Source organism: Triticum aestivum, chromosome 5A (genome assembly GCF_018294505.1).
Source record: "Triticum aestivum cultivar Chinese Spring chromosome 5A, IWGSC CS RefSeq v2.1, whole genome shotgun sequence".
Taxonomy (NCBI): domain Eukaryota; kingdom Viridiplantae; phylum Streptophyta; class Magnoliopsida; order Poales; family Poaceae; genus Triticum; species Triticum aestivum.
The window spans coordinates 646,633,393-646,658,904 of NC_057806.1; the positions used below are offsets into that span (position 1 = coordinate 646,633,393).

The 25,512-nt window shown below is 42.8% G+C and overlaps 2 protein-coding genes, 1 long non-coding RNA gene and 1 pseudogene across 4 annotated transcripts; 1 reads left to right on the forward strand and 3 right to left on the reverse strand.

Annotated features, from left to right (window-relative positions):
• Positions 1-677: 677 nt before the first annotated feature.
• On the reverse strand, positions 678-1,367 carry LOC123108171 (uncharacterized; annotated as a pseudogene).
• An 8,434-nt stretch (positions 1,368-9,801) lies between these two features.
• Positions 9,802-11,221, reverse strand: LOC123101706 (uncharacterized). Its single transcript, XM_044523037.1, has 3 exons — positions 11,191-11,221; positions 10,472-10,630; positions 9,802-10,190 (listed from the first exon to the last, which is right to left on the reverse strand). The coding sequence occupies exons 1-3, from the start codon at positions 11,219-11,221 to the stop codon at positions 9,982-9,984; spliced, it is 399 nt and encodes a 132-aa protein (XP_044378972.1). The 3' UTR covers positions 9,802-9,981.
• A 633-nt stretch (positions 11,222-11,854) lies between these two features.
• Positions 11,855-13,332, reverse strand: LOC123101707 (uncharacterized). Its single transcript, XM_044523038.1, has 4 exons — positions 13,190-13,332; positions 12,873-13,094; positions 12,046-12,065; positions 11,855-11,926 (listed from the first exon to the last, which is right to left on the reverse strand). Exons 1-4 carry the CDS (start codon positions 13,278-13,280, stop codon positions 11,855-11,857), a joined length of 405 nt encoding a protein of 134 aa, XP_044378973.1. The 5' UTR covers positions 13,281-13,332.
• Positions 13,333-14,175: 843 nt separating this feature from the next.
• On the forward strand, positions 14,176-16,871 carry LOC123108172 (uncharacterized). 2 transcript variants are annotated; one of them, XR_006451849.1, is made up of 6 exons: positions 14,176-14,729; positions 14,839-14,931; positions 15,011-15,455; positions 16,020-16,218; positions 16,300-16,375; positions 16,628-16,871. It is a non-coding gene; the product is annotated as an uncharacterized lncRNA (long non-coding RNA). The 2 variants fall into 2 exon arrangements; XR_006451848.1 differs by having other exon boundaries at positions 16,020-16,375; positions 16,628-16,870.
• Positions 16,872-25,512: the final 8,641 nt, after the last annotated feature.

Here is a 25,512-nt window from a genome sequence, read left to right on the forward strand (position 1 = left end):
AGCGAGGCTATAACCGATTTTGCGGAGGAACCAAACGGACCCGCCACGGCAACAACAAAATCGCTCCCATGATAGATAAACAGAGGGCAACGTTATTTTCTTTTAACCAAGCGACGCTATGGGTGGTTTGCTTGCCAGTGCCAGGGTCTTTCACTAGTGGTGGCCGCCCGCAGTTGGTAACTACTCCCTCCGTTCCTAAATATTTATCTTTCTAGATATTTCAATGGCTACCACATACAGATGTATATAGACATATTTTAGAGTGTACATTCACTCATTTTGCTCCATATGTAGTCACTTGTTGAAATTTTCAGAAAGATAAATATTTAGGAACGGAGGGAGTACATTATCACCGGCGGGTTACTGATAGATGTTTTGCACCTGTCACTGGTTGTCACTGTAGATCTGATCCTTTTCTTTTAAGATGATATTATTTTTAAATTCATAATATATTTTAAAAATATATACAGTAGTATGTATCTTTTGATTGAAAGCCGGGGTTTACCTTATGTTGGAAAAATATTACTATTCCGACTCGCACCGCGTGTGACAACCGTACATATGCTTGAGCATCGAGAAGGATCCATTCACCGGTGCACTGGACAGTACAAATGCATCACACAAACAAACAGACTTTTTATTTGATTTAGCAAAGACGCATATATGTAAATGGATACACGTGTTTATTTTTTACGGAGCAACATCAACTACTATCTCACAAGTGTTGCTGGGCATGGGCCACGTGCATGTACACCACACCGGCCGGTTCTGCTCATCTCGTCGGAGCTTTCTTATTTATTTTCGGCGCAACGTCGATCTCACTGTCTGGTGAGCTCGACTCGAGCGAGCGATCAATTCTTTTTGCACGGCGGCGGGCAGGGATTCTCTGGGAGGGCGGCGCGTCCATCCCCACACCGGAACGTCTTCACGGGGGCCTCGTCTGCACCACGTGGCAGTTGACGCAGCCGTCGCGGCACTTGGGGCCCACGTCGTCACAGAATTGGGCCCCCGACCAGGAGTTGCAGTGGTCGCAGCACTTCGGGAAATTGTCTGCACGCACGCATGAAATCAGATCAATCTATCACCGCATCAGTTAATTATATCACATGTACGTAGGCTATAAGGCTAAGATCTTAACGCCATCACAAAGATGCAGTCAGTCGTTGTTGGCGCCCGTACAGATATATTAGCTGCAACGACGATGAGCATCGGCAACGTACGTACCGTTGGCGGCCTGTGAGTGTGAGAGGATTCCCATGACCATGACGGCCTGGAGAACGAAGATCGCCACCAGCACGCTGCTCTTCATCGTTGGTTGGTCCTAAACCTGTCGAGCAAAGCTCTTCATAGTCCTGTCTGCTCGTGGAGTGATGGTTTTGTTGTGCTTGTGTCTGGCCAAAGCCACAAGCAACTCTATATATGGATGTTCCATGCCAAACTTCTGCGTCATCTATCAATTGTTATCCTGGTGGATATGTGTTTGGGACAGACCCGTTTGACTCCTGGCTTAGCTTGGCCTTCCCCTGGCTTGGACCTGTTAGGCATACATCTCCAATTCTCCATCTTCCTCCAGTGCATGCACCTATTTCTCATAATTCCCTCAAAAACAAAACATATTTCTCATAATTATTAGTATTTCATATTATAATTTTTTGATTAATTTAATTCACAAATAAATCACGATGACATCGCTAAGAATATTAATCTCACACTGAAAAATAGACATACGTAATAAGCATAAAACACAAACATCTATGATAACAATAACAAGTATCGCTAACATAGATCATACCCTCTAGTTCAAAAGGACAAAGCTGTGGCGGCATAGGCTTCCGCGGGTTTCTTGTTTGAGATCTGGATGTGTCACCCATATCTTTGGTGGAGAGGTATGTTGGAAATATAAGCAAATTACTACGAAATTTAATCCGAATGAACACAAGATAAATTATGACAACAATAGCAGAGATTACATTAATCATGCGAACTATCATAGTAGATGAACATATCACATCTAGGGCACATACTAGAAACATCAATTCTATCACGATCTCGAACAGGAAGGATAGAATCACATACGGCGCAGCGGGAGCAGCACCGTCGGCGTTGACGTTGTCGCCCATGTCGTCGAGGATGAGGTTGCCGAGGTCGGGGAAGAAGTCGTCGTTCGCGAAGTCGTTGCTGCCAGTAGTCGCGCGAGTGCGCTCCCCAAAAACTTGATCGCCCCTCTCCCGTACAGGATCACGAGAGGCGGGGTTCCGGAGGCCCGCTGTCCCTTCTCCCGGTGCACGGCGAAAGGAGGGATGAAGAAGACTTGTTTGGCGGCGCAATGATCTGAAACGGTGGTGAGAAACCATACAAAGCGGCGACGGCTAGGGTAGACGTCTGCCTGACTATATAGTGCGGGTCGGGTAGGTCGTGGGAGTAAACCCCACGTCCGAGTCATCACGATCCAAAAGAATCGGAAAGGGTTCAGTAATTAACGCGTCCGTTAATTATTAATTAATGACTCATTAATTTTTCCCGAGCAGCAAAAATATAGACAACGTGCATAGCTCTGTAGGTCTCCTCTTCTCATGCTCATACAAGTGGTAGAAGAGCTCACCTTATAAAATGGTGCAACTCTCTCTCAACTTCCGGGATGGGACTAAACTTTAGTCTCACTCACTCCACTCACATGTGTACATGAATGAGCCAAGAGAAATTCAGAATTTTAGTTGGGCTTTGGGCCAAAGGCCTAGTAGCAAAATTCCAACAACCCTCCCAAAGTCTCATTATCACATCTCATCATTTAGTTTCAAAACATTGTTTATATACCGGTGCTTAGTGGAGACTGTGAAGTTGAACTTCCACTTAGATTTTTATGCTACACTAGATCACAACTTGAATAGTGGACTATGCCTTGAACTACAAGTTATCCGCGAAACTAGTTTCACACAAATTTTTGACCGATACTGGGCTGCCGCAAGGCTTCCCCGCAGGTGGAGCATATATGTCATACTCCAGGGCCTTTCATGAATTTATTAGAGAACACCCAATTCTCACAGACTGCGACGTTAACAGTCAAATTTATATATGTGTGTTTCTCAGGAGATGCTCTGCAGGACAACAGATCTCTGCTTACTCAAATAAGCCACTTGGAACACATTAAGATAAATACCAACCTGCCATGCAGATCATGAGAGTATTGCATCTTCATGGAGTGGGATAATTAAAATAGGGATACTCTCCTCTCAGCTGACCAACAGCTTGTCTCCCACTTCTACTTCACGGGATCTCCGATCACATAGAGTGGGTTACCACTATGGACAACTCATGTGGTGGGTCTCAAGCCCATCTTCATCGATGCATTATCTATCACGTTACGTGATAGACCCTTTCTGAAGGGATCTGCCAAGTTTTTCGACGTTTGGATATAATCCAACGTAATAACTCCGGAGTTCCTCAAATTTCTGACAGATTTTAGTCCCTCTTCACATGCCTTGAGGACTTCATATTGTCCTTACAACGGTTTATCTTGACGATCACAGTTTGATTATCACAGTTCATCAGGGTAGGGGTATTGGTTTTTCAACCATAGATAAGTCCATCAAGAGCTCACGAAGCCACTCTGCTTCAACAGTGGTAGTGTCTAATGTTGTGAGTTCTGCTTCCATAGTTGACCTCGTTAAGATGGTCTGCTTGCAAGACTTTCAGGAAACAGCGCCACCACCAAGTGTAAAAACACAACCACTTGTGGCTTTAATCTCATCAGTATCAGATATCCAGTTTGAGTCACTATAACCCTTCAGTACCTTTGGATACCCAGTGTAGTGAATCACATAGCTCGCAGTGCCTTTCAAATAGCGCATAACTCTCTCAAGCGCATGCCAATAATCATCTCCCGGTTTTGACACAAACCGACTCAGCTTGCTTACAGCAAAAGAGATGTCAGGCCTCATGGCACTCGCCAAATACATAAGCGAGCCAATAATATGAGAATACCTCAGTTGATTTCTAGCAATCCGTCGATTCATTCGAAGCAACACACTAGCATCATATGGAGTTGGAGAAGGCGTGCAGTCACTATACCCAAAACGACTCAAGATATTTTCCACATAATGAGACTAAAGCAGTGTGATCCCACCATTTTCATCTCTTAACATCTTGATGTTTAAGATAACATCAGCTACTCCTAGATCCTTCATCTCAAAGCAACGAGATAAGAAATCCTTAACCTCCTTGATTAAATCAAGGTTGGTTCCACAGATCAACATGTCATCGACATACAGACAAAGAATAACTCCTTTGCCCCCACCATGGCGATAGTACACGCACTTGTCACCGTCATTTACTACAAAGCCGACAGCGGTTAATGTTCTTTCGAACTTCTCATGCCACTCCTTATGAGCTTGTTTAAGGCCATATAAAGACTTTAATAACTTGCACACCTTTCCTTCCTGACCAGGTACTACAAAACCATCTGGTTGATCCATATAAATTTCCTCCTTCAACTCTCCATTGAGGAAAACCGTCTTAACGTCCATTTGATGAACAAGAAGACCATGTGAGGCAGCCAATGATAGTAGCACCCGAATTGTGGTCAGTCTAGCCACGGGTGAGTAAGTATCAAAGAAGTCTTCACCTTCTTTCTGGGTATAACCCTTAGCCACAAGCCGTGCCTTGTACTTTTCAATCGTACCATCAGGTCTAAGCTTCTTCTTGAACACCCACTTACATCCTACAGGTTTGCACCCATAAGGACGGTCAGTGATCTCCCAGGTTCCGTTAGCTAAGATGAAATCCATCTCGCTACGAACAGCTTCCTTCCAGTAGTCAGCATCAGGAGATGCACAGGCTTCTGAAATAGTCCTGGGTGTGTCATCCACGAGGTACACAATGAAATCATAACCAAAGGACTTTGTAGTCCTCTATCTCTTACTCCTCACAGGAGTTCCATTGTCACCCTCAACAGGATTCTCGACATGTTCCATCGCAATGGTGGGTTCAGGAATTACAGCGAATTCCTCACTAGATGGAGTAGGTATCTCCTGGTTTGATGAACTCGACATATCCTTCATCAAAAATATGTCCTCAAAGAAAGTCACATCATTCGACTCCATAATCGTTCCAACATGCATGTCGGATACCTCAGATTTTATTATCAAAAATCTATAGCCAACGCTATGAAAAGCATAGCCTAAAAGAACACAATTCATGGTTTTCGGTCCAAGCTTGCACTTCTTGGGAATTGGTATATTGACTTTCGCCAAACAACCCCAAGTACGTAGGTAAGAGAGTTTCAATCTTTTTCCTTTCTCATTCCTCAAATGGAGTCATGGTCTTGTGTTTTGTGGGAACTCGGTTTAGGACATGACACGCAGTCATTAGCGCCTCCCCCACCATTCCTTAGAAAGACCCGATGTGTCTAACATGGTGTTAACCATATCAGTTAGAGTTCGGTTCTTTCTTTCGGCTACCCCATTTGACTGAGGTGAGTAGGGAGGCGTCCTCTCATGGATTACACCATGTTCCGCACAAAATAGATTAAATTCATTGGAAAAATACTCTCCATCACGATCGGACCTAAGCCGTTTAATTTTTCGATCAAGTTGGTTCTCTGCCTCAGCTTTATAGTTTTTGAAGAAAGTTAAAGCCTCATCTTTTGATTTCAGAAGATACACGTAACAATATCTAGTGGAGTCATCAATCAACGTCATGAAGTATCTCTTTCCACCTTTTATGAACACGCCATTCATCTCATAAAGATCAGAATGTATCAGCTCTAGTGGCGCCAAGTCTCTTGCCTCTGCAGTCTTATGGGACTTGCGAGGTTGCTTAGCTTGCACACATACTTGGCACTTAGAGCCTTTGACAATAGAGATTTTCGGAATTAAATTCATATTGGCTAGCCGCATCATGCAACCAAAGTTAATGTGACAAAGTCCTGAATGCCAAATATCAGACTCATTATTGTGGAAAACATTATTAATAACTTTAGTGCAAATATCTGACAAAGACCGGCGAGGTGGAACAAGCCTCCGCTCTCATAGCCTTTTCCAACAAATTGTCCATACTTAGAAATTACAACTTTATTGGATTCGAAAATCAACTTAAAATCATCTCCACATAAACGGAAACCGCTAACGAGATTTTTATTGATGGACGGCACATGATGAACGTTCTTCAGACGCACGGTCTTCCCAGAAGTAAACTTCAGATCGACCGTACCAACACCTCAAACGATGGCATGTGACCCGTTCCCCATCAGCACGGAAGAAGTCCCTGTGACCTGGTAAGAAGAAAACATGGAGGCATCAGCACAAACATGTACATTGACACCGGTGTCAATTAACCAATCAGGAGATTGAAATACTGAAAGGATGATAGGAAGAATACCGTACCCAGAATCCTTCATATCAGTATCACCGATGACAACATTAGCGGACTTGCCGCTCTACTCATGTTCGCGCTCCTCAAAGCGGTTAGGACACTTCGGAGCCCAGTGATTAGGATCACCGCAGACATGGCAAAGTCCCTTCCCTTTCTTATGCGAATTCTTCTTGAAGTTGGTAGAATGTGACGGCTTGTTCTTTATATCAAACTTGCCTTTGCCCTGAGTTTTGTTCTTGTTATTTTTGAACTTGTTGGGCTGGAAGTTCTTCTTCTGTACCATGTGGGCACTAGAAGCGTCCTCAGCAACTCGAGCACGTGTGTCCTTTGCTCTCGCCTTTTCTTCAACATCAAAAGTATCAATGAGATCCGCAACGGAAAACTCCTGTCTCTTGTGTTTCAGGGAAGTAGCAAAATTATTCCACGAAGGTGGAAGCTTGGCGATGATGCCTCCGGCAACAAATTTGTCCGGTAACACACACTTGAAGTACTCAAGTTCTTTTGTGAGCGACTGTATCTCATGAGCCTGCTGTACAACAGAGCGCTTATCAGTCATCTTGTAGTCATAAACTTGGCCTCGAGCGCAACCCACATGTTCTTGCCGTTTTCAAATGACATATACGAATCCACAATGAAATCATCCAGAACACTCTGAACGAACACAAGATAAATCATGACAGCAATAGCAGAGATTAAACTAATCATGCGAACTATCATAGTAGATGAACATATCACATCTAGGGCACATACTAGAAACATGAATTCTATCACGATCTCAAACAGGAAGGATAGAATCACATACGGTGCAGCGGTAGCAGCACCGCCGGCATTGACGTTGTCTCCCATGTCGTCGAGGATGAGGTTGTCGAGGTCGGGGAAGAAGTCGTCGTTCGCGAAGTCGTCGCTGCCAGCAGTTGCGCGAGTGCGCTCCCCAAAAACATAGACAACGTGCATAGCTCTGTCCTCGGCTCAGCTCAATCCCGCAACCCGCGACGCAGCGTGGCGAGCGAGGAGGAGGAGCGCGAGTGTAGGTCTCCTCTTCTCATGCTCATACAAGTGGTAGAAGCGCTCACCTTATAAAGAGGTGCAACTCTCTCTCAACTTCCAAGGTGAGACTAAACTTTAGTCTCACTCACTCCACTCACAGGTGTGCATGAATGGGCCAAGATAATTTCAGAATTTTAGTTGGGCTTTGGGCCAAAGGGCTAGTAGCAAAATTCCAACATGGTCGAGGAAGTAGTCGAAGTTGTGAACGTAGACAAACAGTAGCGAGTAGTCATGCCGAGACGCTCTCCAGAAACTTTATCCCTCTAGAAGATCACAAAGAGCGGGTTTCGGAGACCTGCTCTCCCAAACAGTTATACACGCGTCGTCGGGATGGAGGCAGCCGGATGCCGTCCTTGTGGATAGGAGTTCGGGATAAACTTGCTTGATTCCTCACATACCTTGGTCTTGTGTCTTTTCCTTGACTTGGACTTGTTAGGCATACATCTTCAGTTCTCCATCTTCCAAGCCCCGTGCATGCACCCATTTTCTCATAATTATTATTGGGTATGTCATAAATCAGAAGGAAAGTATGCTTTGTCGTGCTATTTTATTTTTATCAGTGTGCATGGGTTTTCTTTTCTCGTTACATTTGTTAATAATGTCAGCTTGCCACTTAATAGACCAATGAACGAAAATACAATCCATGATACACCAATAACTTATTATCTAAGGAAAATGCAGTTCTGTTGTCACAAATCAAAATTTATTTCATACATAACAGAAGAGGTAACATAATAACTTGAAGGAAATAAAAATTTGCCATGCACTTCTTTTTTGAAAAGGGGGGGGGGGGGGGTGGGCACTTCATCATCATGAAGCACACAGCTAAATTTATTAAAAGTGATTCGATTATTTCAAAATGCTAAAATACAAAGTGGAAAGACCAACCGGTCGGAAAAGAAGATTATCTTAACCACATAATCTAATAATGACACGCCAACCAAACAGATTGAATACGCGTGAGCAGCCATCGCCAGACGGTTGCACCCAAAGGCCATGTGCTTCGGAGCGTCCCTACGCTGAAGTGATGACCTATAAAAAAGTTTACAAAAGATGGCCCGTTAAAAGCACAATCATTTTGGCAGTTTCAAATTGCTCAAAGTAAGGCACAAACCCCTACATATATATGACCCTAAACTTTGGATTGATACCAACTACCAAGTTACCAAAAAAATTTGGGATACTTATTGGGGCCGGGGTGACAAGTTGTAGTGTGCCAGATCAAAGCAACAAAAAGGGTAGGAAATGAAAAGATGTATAATTGTTTTCTCTTGATCACAAAACAACATTTTTTGCATGCAACCGTCGAACTGCTTTAAGATCCGCAAACTTGTTTGGTCTTAAGGCCTTTGATTACTATAGTGCGGGGTCCATCCATGCATGCTTTTGGTGGCTTTTGCCAGAGTTACATGCCCCATCCACCCCACCTCACATGCCTTTTCATTTCATCTTCAAATTTGAATCTACTTTATATTTTGAATCAAATGTCCAAGTTAAGTTTCGTTTGCATATTTGTGTTCGTTGCGACGAGAACTTTCAAACAAGACCGGCCTTGAATATATTTTGACAACTTCTAAAAAAATCCAAGGTTTAAATATTCAGATAGTAGTTATATTAAAAAAATTACCAAGTTTTTGCTTTTAGAGTTCTAGGTTTTTGATTTGGGGCCTAGGGTTTAGGGCTGGGGGCTTACAATTTAGTTTTAGAAACTTAGGGTTTATGGTTTGTGTTTAAGTTTTAGTTTTGAAACTTGGTGAATTTATCATTCGTTCTTATCATGTTTGGGTAGTTGAAACTTGGTGAAGTTTCAAGCACTTGTCCAAACTTGTTCAAGAGTGGTCTTGTTCCAAATCCCTTGTCACAACTAACGCGAATGTGCAAAAGAAATACAAATTGGATTTTGAATCCAAAAATACAATAAAATTAAAATTTCTAGTCAAGAGAAAAGGCATGGGAGGTGAGGTGGGTGAACCGTTCTATCTCTGCCAAAACATGTCTCGTGCAGGAATTCACGGGGGATTAAGCTTCAAACACATGCAAAGGTCTAAACACATGCATGTGACCAGTCCACTTTACCGATCACGGCGCAATCATGTGGCCCGGAATCCATGTGTCCTAGCCTTTGCGTGCCACGAATCGTCGTCCACCGAGAAGGAACCGTTCATCGCTGCACTGGACTAGTACAAACGTCAACCTTATGTATTCCGGTGCAGAGCCGGAGTTTATCCTTACGTGGGAAAAGTTGGAAAAAAATAATTATTCCGACTCACACCGAGTGTAGCAACCGTACATACATGCTTGAGCACCGAGAAGGTTCCGTTCACCGCTGCGCACTGAAGAGCACAAATATTTCGCACAAATAAACTGATTTTTATTTGGTTAAGCAGAGACGCATATATAAACTAATGCCCGTGTTTATTTATTTAATTTAAAGCTACATCAACTATATTATCTCTCAAAGGAAAGAGAACGCTGGGCGTGGCTCTGCTCATCTCACCGGAGCCTTTTTATTTTATATTTTGGGCGCAACATCGATCTCGTCAGTGTCTGAGGGAGCTGGAGCGATCAGTGCTTTTTGCACGGCGGCGGGCAGGGCGGGGGCGTGCCCTGCCCGTCGAAGACGGGGCGTCCATCTCCACACCGGAACGTCTTCACGGGCCTCATCTGCACCACCTGGCAGTTGGCGCAGCCGTGGCGGCACCTGGGGCCGACGTCGTCACAGAACTGGTACCCCGACCAGGAGTCGCACTTGTCGCAGCACTTGGGGAAGTTATCTGCACGCATGCACGCAATCAAATCTCAATCCGTCGCCTTACAAGACGTCGTCATCTTGCATGCTAACTGGATTCACATCAGCTAATTATCACATGTATGTACTTCCTCCGTAAACTAATATAAAAGCGTTTAGATCACTAAAGTAGTTATCATGCAAGATGAACACTCTTATATTAATTTACAGAAGGAGTACAGTATAAGCTAAGATCTTAGCGCCATCGATGACAAAGATGCAATCAGACGTTGTTGCGGCCGGGACAGAATACTGGAACGTACGTACCGTTAGCGGCGGCCTGTGAGAGGTTCCCATGACCGTCATGGTGTGGAGGATTAGGATCGCCACCAGCGTGCTGCTCTTCATCCTTGGTTGGTCCTAAACTTGCTCTTCCCACTCCTGTCGATCTGCTCGTGGGATGATGGTTTTGTGCTGTGCTTGTGTCTGGCCAAAGCTACAAGCAACTCTCTCTATATATGGCTTGCCAATTTTCTGCGTCATCTATCAATGGTGGATAGGTGTTTGGGATAAACTTGTTTGACTCCCGGCTTAGCTTGGACCTGTTAGGCATCAGGACACTACAAGACCACAGAGATGGACTCCCAGACAGCTGCTTCCGGTGAATTACCTCGACAGTCCACAGAGATGGGCTACCAGTGAATTATCACGAGTCCACAGAGATGGACTACCAGTGTTCAGTGTGTTACCACGACAGTCCATAGAGATGACTCCCGGTGAATTATCACGACAGCCCACAGAGATGGACTCCCAGACGGCTGCTTCCAGTGACAGATCAAAACACAGAACAAGAGTACAACGAAAAACAATGATGGATAACGAGCGAACTCAACTCATACCCCATCATGGCCAACGCCTTAGCGTCAAGCCCGCCTTTACTGTACACAATTCATGACTAATCCTCCACTTGCCACATACATAAACCAGACTCTTTTGCACGGCTCAGCTACTACATACATACATCCATGAGGACCAACAAAGGAAACCAGCAGCAGGCACCTCAACATCATCCGTCATCGCACCATCCACCACACCTCCCATGATCTCTTTTATCTTTTGAACCAAAAGTCCAAATTAAGTTCCATTTGCATATTTGTGTTTGTTGTGACGCGAACTTTCTAATAAGACCAATCTCGAGTATATTATAACAAGTTCTAAAAAAAAATCCAAGGTTTACATATTCAAACTTGGGAGTGATAATATTAAGTTTTTTTTTACCGAGTTTCATTGCTTTTATGGTTCTAGGTTTTAAGTTTTAGTTTTAGAAACTAGGTTGTGTTTGGCAGCTCAGTTTTTTTTGATGTATTTTGATAATACTATGGTTTTATCACAAACCATAGTTTTCAAAACTTTGAGGTGTTTGGCTTCAACAAATACCATAGTTTTATAAACTGTGGTATCTCCAATACCATGGTTTTTTGTGGTATTTAACAAATCTTGACCACTTTTTGCTAGACTGAAGAAGAAAAAAATATGGTTTTTAGAAACTGAATATTCGTTGCCTAGGCAATTGAATACTTAAGTTAGATTACTGCAGTTTTGAGAAAACTATATTGCCAAATTAGGCCTTAGGGTTTAAATTTTGTGTTTTAGTTGAAGTTTTGAAACGTGGTGAATGAGAGGGAATTTATCATTCGTTCTTATCAAGTTTCAGTAGTTGAAACTTGATGAAGTTTCAAAAACTTGTCCAAACATGTTGAAGAGTGGCCTTCTCCCAAATTCCTGGAAACAACTAACACGAATGTGCAAACAAAATACAAGTTGGATTTTTTATCCAAAAGATACATTGGCTTATAATTGTGAAGTTAAGAGAAAAAGCATGAGAGGTGTGGTGGGTGAACCGTGATGTCTCTGCCAAAACCTGTATCGTGCAGGAATTCGCACGGGATTAAGCTGTAAGCACACAACCAATCCACTTTACGGATCACGACGCAATCATGTGGCCCAAAATCCGCGTATCCTAGCTCTTGCGTGCCATGAACCGTCGTCCACCGAGAAGGATCCGTCCATCGCTACACTGGACTACCAATGTCCGTTGTGTATCTTTGATGCAAAGCCGGAGTTTATCCTTATGTTGGAAAACATAATTATGCCGACTCGCACCGAGTGTGACAACTCTACATATATGCTTGCCCACCCAGGAGGATCCGTTCACCGTTGTATTGGACAGTACAAATATATCGCACAAATAAACTGATTTTCATTTGATTGAGCAGAGATCATATATAAACTTTTTTTTTGAATCACTGTAATTTATTAAACAGTCTCAACTAATTCCGAGCCTACCAGCGGGGCACGGAACCAGGTTTTACAAAGGTTATTTATTTATTTATTTATTACGGAGCAACATCAACTATATACTGTATCTCTCAAAGTAGAGAGAACGCCGACAGTTGCTGCTGGGCGTGTACAACCACAACGGCTCAAAAAAAAACCACAACGGCTCTGCGCGTCTCATCGGAGCCTTTATTTTATTTTATACTCCCTCCGTTTCTAAATACTTGTCTTTCTAGGCATTTCAACAAGTAACTACATACGAAGCAAAATGAGTGAATCTACACTCTAAAATATGTCTACATACATTCGTATATAGTAGTCATTTAAAATGTCTAGAAAGACAAATATTTAGGAATGGAGGGAGTATTTTCCGGCCCGACATCGATCTCACCGTGTGATGAGGTGGAGCGATCAGTTGTTTTTGCACGGCGGCGGGCAGGGAATGTACGGGAAGGCGGAGCGTCCATCTCCACACCGGAACGGAACGTCTTCACGGGGCGCGTCTGCACCACGCGGCAGTTGACGCAGCCGTCGCGGCACCTGGGGCCCACGTCGTCGCAGAATTGGGCCCCCGACCAGGAGTTGCAGTGGTCGCAGCACTTGGGGAAATCGTCTGCACGGTCCATGGAATGGAATCAGACGTTGCAGCGCGCGGCACAGATAATTAATTTGAACGACGACGATAAGCATGAGCAACGTAGTACGTACCGTCCGCGTCCGCGGCCTGTGAGTGTGCGAGGATCCCCATGACCACGACGGTCTGGAGAAGTAGGATCGCCACCAGCGTGCCACTCTTCATCGTTGGTTGGTTGGTCCTAAACTTGTCGAGCGAAGCTCTTTTCTTCCCAGTCCCGTCGATCTGCTCGTGGAATGATGGTTTTGTGCTGTGGTTGTGTCTGCCCAAAGCTACAAGCAACTGTCTCCGTATATAGCATGCCAATTTTCGGCGTCATCTATCAATTGTTATCTAATAGTGTTTGGGATATAAACGTGTTTGACTCCCGGCTTATTCTTGTAGTGTCCTTTCCCTGGCTTGGACCTGTTAGGCATACATATCCAATCCTCCGTCTTCCATGTCCAGTGCATGCACCTATTTTCTCCATCTTCCGATTCTCATATCGAATTCAAGTTTTCAATAGGAAAAAAAAAGATAATCAAAGTTAACATGGCGCCCGTGGTCATTATCCTTACCAGGTTCCAGCACAATTCATCTAGAAGAAGGCTGCAGCACAACCTGCGCAGAACAGGACACTACAAGACCACAGAGATGGACTCCCAGGGAGCTGCTTCCGATGAATTATCATGACAGTCCACAGAGATGGAGCTGCTTCCAGTGAATATCACGACAGTCCACAGAGATGGACTCCCAGAGACAGATCACAATACGGAACAAGGTACAACGACAAACAATTTATACTACCATTAAACAATCGAACTATTTCTTTCTTAACGCCACACCACAATTGTACCCAGGTTGATTAGCACCGCTAGATTAAATCCACTGAATAAAATCTAATGATTATGATTAACTTAATCCCGAGTCATGTGTGTAGTTAGCAATTTAGAATGACTGACCGTACTCCACCCGCATAAGAATATTCCACATGTCGTTTCCCTCTAATCCCACCAATCACGCTATTCCATTTGTTAATTCCCCCCTACCAAAAATCTCTTCCAATCCCATAGGAGGCATGCACGCCCGCCGCACGGAGTCATCACCAACCTCCTCCACTCCTCTCGCTCCCCACGCCCACGCGATGCCGCCTAGATTAGAGGAATTGGAGGCCGTCGCTCCGCCATGTTCCGTTCAGGAGCCGAAACAACAGGCACCAATGGCCGCTCCGCAGCCGGCGGCCAACACAAGTGAGTTACACATCCGGCGAGCCGCCGACTCTATCTTTCCCACCGTGCCGCATCAAGAACACCCCTGTAGTGGCTCTCGGTTTGGTCACGCCTGCGCCATTGGGTTTCTCTCTCAGTCTGTTGTTCATACGACTCTAATAATTTGCCGAGATCGGATTTTATCTACGTATCCAACCAGGGAAGACTGATGAGAGCGAGTTTCTTGCCGGATTCGTCCGTCAAACAAGCAACTCCTTGATCTTGGTGATGTTCAGGTGTCGCACTACCCGCAGGGAAGCTCAAGGCCATCGCCACCGACGTCGGCCGCCCCGGTGCAGGAGGAAACATGCACGTGCTCGGGCCTCGGGGAAATTGGCAGCGTCGTCCACGCCCAGGTCTTCGACAGGTAAGAAAATCAACACAAGGATCGAAGGCCCATCCTGTTTTACTTTCTTCCCCTCTTTGTCCACTCTTCGTGCTGAACTGGATCCCGTCTTGTTTGCTCCAACAACAAGGTCCAGCTACCGACAGGGATCAATCGTCCAATCATCAAGAGGTTTGGTGCTCAACTCTTGAAGAAGGCCTACACCGATCCATCCAAGGCACAGGTACCATCCCGTTTCTTCTTGCATGCCTTCTAAAGCAATTTCTTGATGATGGATTCTAAACAAGAAGGTCCCTGTCAAGGCCGCCGCCTCTTGCTGTTACTCGCAGGGGATGGTGAGAAAGATAGAGTCGACGGCTAGGTGGGTGTGTAACCCACCTGTGTTACTCGCTGGCCACTCCTGGAGCGTAGGTCGCCATAGCCATCCGTGGCTTCGACGCTCGGCTGCTGCCCCACGGACGTATTCGCCACACCCCTCAGCCGACGCTACTGCCCTCCACTATGTGGCTATCCTTCAGGCATGATTCTGACGCCCTACCAAAACTAGCACCACGCTGCCAGGCTGATTTTTGCTTTTTACATGCAGGGAAATTAATTATATGCATGTTCTGTTCGGTTGCCTGATGCCCAGTACTGGTGTCTGCGGGGATAGTACAGCCTAGCCTCTTCAGTAGGTGCAATGGCAGTAAAGCTTATGAGCTCATTGTTAGCATGTACGTGAGCAGTTAACATGCTGGTGTGAAGCAGGTATGTGCCTTGCTTATAAATAAAGCCTTGCATGATTTGCTTTTAACTGATGGACTGAGGTGGAGGTGAGAGATGTATAACAACCATCTTGATCCAAATGACAGGGCTAACCTGCTTACCTATAATTTTACCACATCATAAGACTTAGAAATCTATACAATAGGAATGACTAGCTGTTTTGTGGTCTACATGTCTGCATGTAGTGTTCAGGTATGATTCTTGCATACTGTCGACAAGGGCACGATTTATTTCCTGAACTTTTTTTTTCATTATGTTGAGCTCAGTTTCAACTTCTACCGAATAGTTGGTAAGCAAGCCTGATGCAGATGTATGGAGGTTATGCACTTCCATTAGCTCTAGAGTTGTCCACTATACCGATAAGGCCTACATATTTTGCTAATGCAGGTTGGAGGGGAACATGAACCCCAGCAATCCAAAATAAAAGATATAAAATAACTGCAGCTCATGCCATGTATTTCTATAACAACAAGGAACAAGTCTGTTTTTTAATATCCTACCACGGCCAAGCAATTTAAGCTTATATGGGTGCTCTCTATTTTTCAGAGGTGCGTGTATTGAGAGCACCCATGATTCAGGAAAAAAGCTAGACAAATTAACAAACTTTGTACAAGTTGTACTTGAAGCCAGTGATAGCTCGTTCAAGGATGCTGATTGTGATTATCCTACTTCAACAACGTGCTTGCCACTCAGGAGTGACAAAGTACAGCATGCTGCTGTTCTTTAAGAAACCCCTTCAACTTATGTATGCAATATGTACTTGTGAAGAACTATGACAGAGCCTTGTTTATTGTATGCATGTCTAATGTATTTTCATACTGAATAGAGTAACATGCTCTTGCCCCCACGGTCCCGGCACCACGTTTGCAATTTGTATTCTTGGTCGCGCGTTGCTCAATCAGGTGAGTCTGTTTTTCTCTCATTTTATTTACATTTTTACACGAATTTGCCGGTGCATTTGGTCCTATCACTGACAACAATTCAAACCTGTCAATCGGGGAAAGATATGCCCATCATCAGTCCTCTACAGTTGAGATGTTGATATGACAAGTTTAATTTGTGTTTAATCTTCACATAACTAATTTTGAATACCATGTATGTCATATAGAAATGTTAAATTCCCTTCATTTTTGGTCACAAATGTCGCACTACAGGTGATGCGAGAAACTCAGGATGGGGGCAAAATGGTCTTGACCACTGGCGAACTCTTCTATCTCACCGACTCCCTTTGTATTCGAGTCCAGCAATTCAACATGTAGGCTGAACCCAGGAGAGAACAAATTATATGCACCTCTTTTAGTATCTTTAATCAAAGTTTGCATCTCTATCATGTTCACTTGGACAATGACTAAACCTATTATATGTCCTTTCAAGTTCACACAAGAAATTAGATATGTTGCATACTTTACTATCTGACTATAATTTCTTGGTTTGGGATTTCCTTGTCTACTAGCACTTTACATGATATCATCAATAGATAAGTCATGGGGTTTGTATTAAACCTCATGAGACATGGGGATCATCAGACACTACATATATTCTACCCCACCGCCACCCCTCACCAAATTTTTGGAATATGAATTCAGAATGCGTTGATCAAGACAACATACATACACGCTTAGCACTCCCTCCATTCACAAATACAAGATATTCTAACTTTTGTACGGATTGAATGTATATAGACATGTTTTAGTGTGTTTGTTCACTCATTTTAGTTTGTATAGTCTATATTAAAATATACAAACATCTTATATTTTTAAATGAAGAGAATAGTATACAGTAAGCTTCATTTCACCCGAAGAGCTTCCGTAACATGGAAGTTAATTAGTTTCAATATGAAATAAGAATAATACCCACATGAATTTTATAGGTTGCTTTTGATTTAGACGTGCGTTGCATATGCATGCTTACTAGTGATGGATAAAGAGCGAACTCAACTCATACCCCATCATGGCCAACGCCTTAGCGTCAAGCCCGCCCATCACTGTACACAATTCATGACTAATCCTCCACTTGCCACATACATAAACCAGACTCTTTTGCATGGTCCAGCTACCACATACATCCATCCATGAGGACCAACAAACGAAACCAGCAGCAGGCATCTCAACATCATCCGTCATCGCTCGGTTTTCAATCCTCAGACTAGCAAAGGTATCACAAAAACGGCAAACAAACAGGCTCTCCAGATCCTCCATGTCCCAGAGCGAGACTCGTTTAAAAATAATATTACCCCTTTATATGTATTGTGAAAGGTCCATACTACACCTTTATACGTATTACAAGGGGATTGTACCGAAGCGAGACTCGTTTAAAAATAATATATACTCCCTCCGTTCACAATGTGATGCATCTTTTGTTTGTCAAAAGTCAAACATGGTTATGTTTGACCAAAGTTATAACATACATTATTGATACCTAAAAAGGTAAATGAATAAAATATAAAAGTATACTTCATGATGAACGCAATGAGTAGGGACAACATTGGTGAAGGATCATATATTTTAAAAAAGTAATGATTATGCTTCTTATATTCATGGACATTATTATGTTGATATTGTTACTTCATCGTTTCCCAATATTTATACCGTAAAGAGATTACATTATACACATATTAGGTAGCATTCAACATCAAAAATTTTGTTTTTATTGTTTCATGCTATTATATTATCAATCTTGCATGATTTATATGCATTTCTATGTTATTTTATATCATTCTTTGGGACTGACCTATTAACTCAGTGCCTAGTGCCAGTTTCTGTTTCTTGCTTGTTTTTGGCTTTTTAGAAAGTCGGTACCAAACAAAGTTCAAACACAATGGAACTTTACAATGATTTTTTTCTGGACCAGAAGGGATCCTAGAAGGTTCAGAAGGAGGCCAGATGCCTTACCGGATAGCCAAGAGCTCACAGGGCATGCCCCGGGGGTGGGGCGCACCCCCTGAGCTTGTGACTCCCACGCAACTCCGTTTGACCTAATTCCACCTTTATAAATTCCCAAATATTTCTAAACCAACAGAGATCCACTCGAAACACTTTTTCTCCCGCCGCAAGCTTCTTGATTTTTGCGATCCCATCTGGAGGCCTTTTTCGGTACTCTGTCGAAGGGGGAATCGATCACGGAGGGCCTCTACATCAACCTTGCTGCCCTTCCGATGATGCGTGAGTAGTTCACCATAGACCTACGGGTCCATAGCTAGTAGCTAGATGGTTTCTTCTCTCTCTCTCTTTGATCCTCAACACAATGTTCTCCTTGATCTTCTTGGAGTTCTATCCGATTTAATCTTGTTTTGCGGTGTGTTTGTTGAGATCCGATGAATTGTGGGTTTATGATCAGATTATTCATTGAAAGTAATTGAGTCTTTTCTAAACTTTATTATGCATAATTTTTATAGCTTTGTATTTCTCTTTGATCTATCTGTTTGGTTTGGCGCAGTGGGATGGTGCTTTGTGAGGGTTCAATCTTGCGATGTCCTCACCTCATGACAGAAGGGGTAGCGAGGCACGTGTTTGTATTGTTGTCATTAAGGATAAAACGATGGGGTTTATTCATATTGCTTGAGTTTATTTTGTCTACATCATGTCATCATACCTCATGCATTACTTTGTTTGTTATGAACTTAATACCTAGATGGGCAAGCATAGAAGCGAACTCGAAGTGGAGGAATAGTAATAGATGCAGAATCGTTTTGGTCTACTTGTCACGGACGTTATGCCTATATACTTGATCATTGCCATGAATAACATGATAACTATGTGCTTTTCTATCAATTTTCCAACAATAATTTGTCTACCCACCGTATGATATTGTTTCGAGAGAGAAGCCTCTAGTGAAAACTATGGCCCCCCGGTCTACTTTAATCATATTACTAAAACAAAAAATACCTTGCTATAATTTATTTACTTTTATTTTGTTTTTCAATTTATCTATCTACCTATACAAGATTTGATCCTTGCAAATAACTAGTTTAAGGGGATTGACAACCCTCTTGCCCGTGTTGGGTTCAAGTATTTACTTTTGTATGTGCGGGTGTTGTTCACTAGGGTTTGTGTGATTCTCCTATTGGTTCGATAACCTTGGTTCTCACTGAGGGAAATACTTACCAGCTACTATATTGCTTCACCCTTTTTGTTCGGGGAAAATCTCAACGCAGCTCACAAGTAGCATGGCCCTGGCTTGTAATATAAGATTTATTTTTAATTTGTGTCATAGAGTTGTGTTGTGATATTGACGTGAGTCACTGTTCATGATCATGCATGATGCATGTATTGTTAGTGCACGATTATAAACGGGGGTGTCACACCTTATGTTGAAAAAATAAGCATTTTGACTCACACCAAGTGTGTCAACTGTTAGTGAGAAGGCAGAAACTCGCAAGGCCACGCAGGGACAAGGCAGAAACTCGCAGGGACAAGAGCACACATACATGAAGCCGTTAAATTGCTTTAAGATTCACATACTTGTTTGGTCTTAAGGCCTTTGATTATTGTAGTGCGGGGGGCATCGATGAATGCTTTTGGTGGCTTTTGCCAGAGTTACATGCATCATCCACCCCACCTCCCATGCCTTTTCATTTCATCTTCAAATTTGAATCTACTATATCTTTTGAATCAAAATTCCAAGTTAAGTTTTGTTTGTATATTTGTTTTCGTTGCGATGAGAACTTTCGAACAAGGCCGGTCTTGAATACGTTTTGACAACTTCTAAAAAATCCAGTGTTTAAATATTCACATAGTTGTTATATCAAGTTTCATTTGCTTTTAGGGTGAAAGCAAAAGTGCTCCTTGGGTGGTTTTGGTAATTAATGTCAACATATCTCTTGTTGGACTAACACTTTTACCTAGTATGTTTCAGATAAGTGCAACAATGGAGTGGCATGGACTAGAGGATGTGGAACCCCTTCAAGATGCTAAGGACAAAGGATTGGCTCAAGCTTCAAGATCAAGACTCTACATTTTCTATTTTAGAGATCCAAGATCACATTGAGTCTATAGGAAAAGCCAATACTATCAAGAGGAAATGAGGTGTTGCTTAATGGCTTGCTTGCTCAAAGTGCTTAGTGATATGCTCCAAAACCCTCCACCCACTCTTCATTCGTAGAGAGAGCCATCAGAACATACCTACACTTCCAATACACATTTTCTGACAGAGAACCACCTACACTTGTGTTGAGGTCAAGATATTCCATTCCAACCATATGAATCTTGATCTCTAGCCTTTCCCAAGTTGCTTTCCACTCAAATCTTCTTTCCACCAAATCCAAATCCTGTGAGAGAGAGTTGAGTGTTGGGGAGACTATCATTTGAAGCACAAGAGCAAGGAGTTCATCATCAACACACCATTTATTACTTCTTGGAGAGTGGTGTCTCCTAGATTGGCTAGGTGTCACTTGGGAGCCTCCAACAAGATTGTGGAGTTGAACCAAGGAGTTTGTAAGGGCAAGGAGATCGCCTACTTCGTGAAGATCTACCGCTAGTGAGGCAAGTCCTTCGTGGGCGACGGCCGTGATGGAATAGACAAGGTTGCTTCTTCGTGGACCCTTCGTGGGTGGATCCCTCCGTGGACTCGCGCAACCGTTACCCTCCGTGGGTTGAAGTCTTCATCAATGTGGATGTACGATAGCACCACCTATCGGAAGCACGACAAAAACATCCATGTCTCCAATTGCGTTTGAGTACTCCAAACCCTTCTCTTTACATTCTTGCAAGTTGCATGCTTTACTTTTCGCTGCTCATATACTCATTGCATGCTTGCTTGATATGTATTGTGTTTGTTAAACTTGTGCTTAAACTCCACTTAAACTTAAGAATATTAAAAACTGCAACTTTTGGCACTTAGTGTCTAATCACCCCCCCTCTAGACACCTCTTCTCGATCCTTTCAATTAGTATTAGAGCTTTGGTCTCCATTGCCTTGGTTTAAACACCATTGGACGAAGATGGATGTGTCTACTTTGGGGAGTATTAGACATAGAGTGCCTATTCTTGATGGAGAGTATTTTCATGAGTGGAAATATGAAATGCTTGAGATTTTCAATGAATATCATTTGAACAAGTACATTACTAGCCCTTGTGCACCTCATGTTGATCCATTGCACCCTACCTAGATGAAGATATTGACATGATTCACAATCTTAGAACTGTTGAGCTCATCATTAGAGGCTTGCCTAGAAACTTGATTAGATGTTTGCCTACTCTCAAGTGTGCCTACACCATATGGAGATTTCTTGAGGAACGATTTCCAGATTATTCCTTGAAAAATTTAGACGAAATTCTCCATAATTCTATTGCCTTGAGTAAGATGAACTCTAGTGATCCTAGCTTTGGTGATTGTCTATTTGAGCTTACCAATCTCATGCGTGCTAAAGGAAATGTTGGAAACATTAGCGATATCATATCCGAAGCTATAAGAATTCATAAAGGTAACCATTGTGATGATCATTTATCTAATGAATTACCCTCTCTAGGAATTGATCAATCACAAGATGATGTTGAACATGGATACTATGATGAAGATGATGATAGTGACTATGATCTTGAAGATGCAATGAGGCATTTTGGTCTTATGGCAAATCTTCACGGCTACATGGTTGGAGGAAAGGAATGGGTCCTTGATAGTGGATGTACTGATCATATGACCGGAGATAAAGATATGTTCCGTGAGCTTGCTGAAAATGACGACCCTCGAAAATATGTCACTTTTGGTGATAATTCAAAGGGTAAGATGGTTGGCCTTGGTAAGGTGGCCATCTCACATGATAGCTCCATACAAAATGTCATGCTCGTTGAATCCCTTGGATACAATTTACTTTCAGTTTCTAGACTTGCGGATTTCGGTTTCAATGTCTTATTCACTAAAGTAGATTGCCAAGTGTTTCATAGAGACAATCATAAAATGGTCTTTACCGGTATACGTAGAGGAGATCTTTACATTGTTGATTTTACTAAAAAGGCTCAACCTAGAACTTGCTTAATTACCAAATCTTCTAAAGGCTGGTTGTGGCATAGAAGACTAGGTCATGTTGGTATGTGAAATCTTGATAAGCTTATTAAAGGTGATCATATCCTTGGAATAAAATATGTCATATTTGACAAGGATATACTTTGCAGTGCTTGTCAAGCAGGGAAACAAGTTGGAGGAAGTCACGGCGCGAAGAACATCATGACCACAAGAAGACCACTCGAGCTACTTCACATGGATCTCTTTGGTCCAAATGCCTACAAGAGTCTCGGTGGTAACTCATTTGGTCTAGTCATAGTTGATGATTTTTCAAGATTTACGTGGGTGTTCTTTCTTGATGACAAATCGCAGGTCCAAAAGATCTTCAAAAACTTCGCTGGGAAGGCCCAAAATCAGTTTGACGTGAAGATCAAGAAGGTTCGGAGCGACAATGGAACGGAGTTCAATAACACAAATGTGGACACCTTTCTTGACGAAGAAGGGATTTCACACGAGTTCTCGGCTACGTACACGCCTCAACAAAATGGAGTTGTTGAAAGGAAGAACCGGACTCTTATCGAGATGGCAAGAACGATGCTTGATGAGTACAAAACGCCAAAGCACTTTTGGGCGGAAGCGGTTGAGACAACTTGTCATGCAAAAAATCGCTTGTATCTTCACAAGCTACTCGGCAAGACGGCATACGAGCTCCTCACCGGTAACAAACTCCAAGTTGGATACTTTCGAGTATTCGACTCAACATGCTACATTCTTGATAAGCATCGTCGTTCTAAATTTGCTCCTAAATCTCATGAAGGTTTCCTACTTGGTTATGGCTCAAACTCTCACACTTACCGTGTCTACAACAATTTCACCCGAAAGGTTGAAGAGACGGTAGATGTGAAGTTTTATGAATCTAACGGCTCGCAAGTAGAGCAATTGCCAATTGATGTAGGAGACAAAGACCCTTTGGAAGCAATTCAAGACTTGTCCATTGGCAAGATTCGTCCAACGGAAGTGAAGGAGAGTACCTCGTCCGTCCAAGTGGAAGCTTCTACCTCACGACAAGGTGAACCAAGAGTTGATACGGAAGCATCCACAAGTGGGACACGCCAAGATGAAGAAAACGAGGAAGCGCACCAAGATGAACATCAACAACCTCCTTCTCCACCACGACAAGAGAACGACAACATCAACAATGAAGAAGGCCAAGAAGAAGCACAAGATGAAGAGGATGTTCCACCCCGACCCAAGCAAAAGCTTTCACGAGTTCGAGCAAGAATTGCTAAGGATCATCCCGTCGAGCAAATCTACAATGATATCCAAACCGGGAGAATCACTCGCTCTAAAACTCGTTTAGCTAACTTTTGTGAACATTACTCATTCATCTCTAGCATTCAACCTATGAAGGTTGAAGAAGCATTGGAGGATCCGGACTGGATAAACGCTATGCATGAAGAGCTACACAACTTTGAGAGAAATCAAGTGTGGACATTGGTCGAGAAGCCCGACAATAACCACAACATCATTGGTACCAAATGGGTGTTTCGCAACAAGCAAGATGAAGATGGACAAGTGGTTCGCAACAAAGCACGTCTCGTCGCCCAAGGCTACACACAAGTTGAAGGTATGGACTATGGTGAGACATATGCTCCCGTTGCTAGACTTGAGTCCATTCGCATCTTACTTGCTTATGCTAATCACCATGATATCACCTTGTACCAAATGGGCATTAAAAGTGCTTTTCTAAATGGCAAAATTGAGGAGGAAGTTTATGTTAAGCAACCTCCCGGCTTCGTCAATCCTAAGAAACCTAATCATGTTTACAAACTTCACAAAGCCCTTTATGGTATTAAACAAGCTCCTAGAGCATGGTATAAATGCTTGACCAAGTTCCTTACTGAAAAAGGATTTGAAATTGGTAAAACTGATTCTACTCTTTTTACTAAAAGGGTTAATGGGGAACTATTTGTGTGCCAAATTTATGTTGATGATATCATATTTGGTTCAACTAACCCTCATTTTAGTGAGAAGTTTGGAAAGCTAATGTCGGAGAAGTTTGAGATGTCTATGATGAGTGAACTCAAATTCTTTCTCGGTTTGCAAATCAAGAAAACTAAGGAAGGTACCTTTGTCTCTCAAACGAAGTACACCAAGGACTTATTCAAGAAGTTCAATATGCAAGAATGCAAAGGTATGACTACACCCATGCCTACTAGTGGACATCTTGATTTGACCAAAGATGGTGAACCGGTTGATCAAAAGGTTTATCGCTCTATGATTGGTTCATTGTTATATCTATGTGCCTCTCGTCCCGATATTATGCTAAGTGTGTGCATGTGTGCACGAGATCAAGCTGCTCCTAAAGAGTGTCATCTTAAGGCTGTGAAAAGGATAGTGAGATACCTAATCCATACACCAAATTTTGGCATTTGGTATCCTAAGAGGTCCTCTTTTGATCTTGTTGGCTACTCCGATTCGGACTATGCCGGAGACAAGGTTGATAGAAAATCCACTTCGGGTACTTGTCAATTCCTTGGTAGATCTCTTGTGTCTTGGTCTTCCAAGAAACAAAACTCGGTATCCTTATCCACCGCCGAAGCGGAATACATTGCCGCTGGTTCATGTTGTGCTCAATTACTTTGGATGACCTAAACTCTTAAAGATTATGGGATATATGTGAAACATGGTCCATTGCTATGTGACAATGAAAGTGCTATTAAGATTGCTCACAATCCCGTGCAACATTCTCGAACTAAGCATATTGAAGTTCGTCATCATGTCATTCGAGATCATGTTGCAAAAGGGGACATTAACCTTAAGCATGTTCGCACCGATAAGCAATTGGCGGATATATTCACTAAACCACTTGATGAGAAAGTGTTTTGCAGGTTGAGAGGTGAATTGAACATCATTGATGCTTCAAACTTGGAGTAGGAACTCCATTTGATACATGCGGGGCATGAGCCTATGACTAATCCTCGATATTTCTCTTATGATGCTATTCATATGTCTTGGATATATTTGTACCTTGCATGTTATCTAACCCGTGTAGGTACTTGGTTGAATCTAAATCTATGAGATTGCAACTCACTCACATC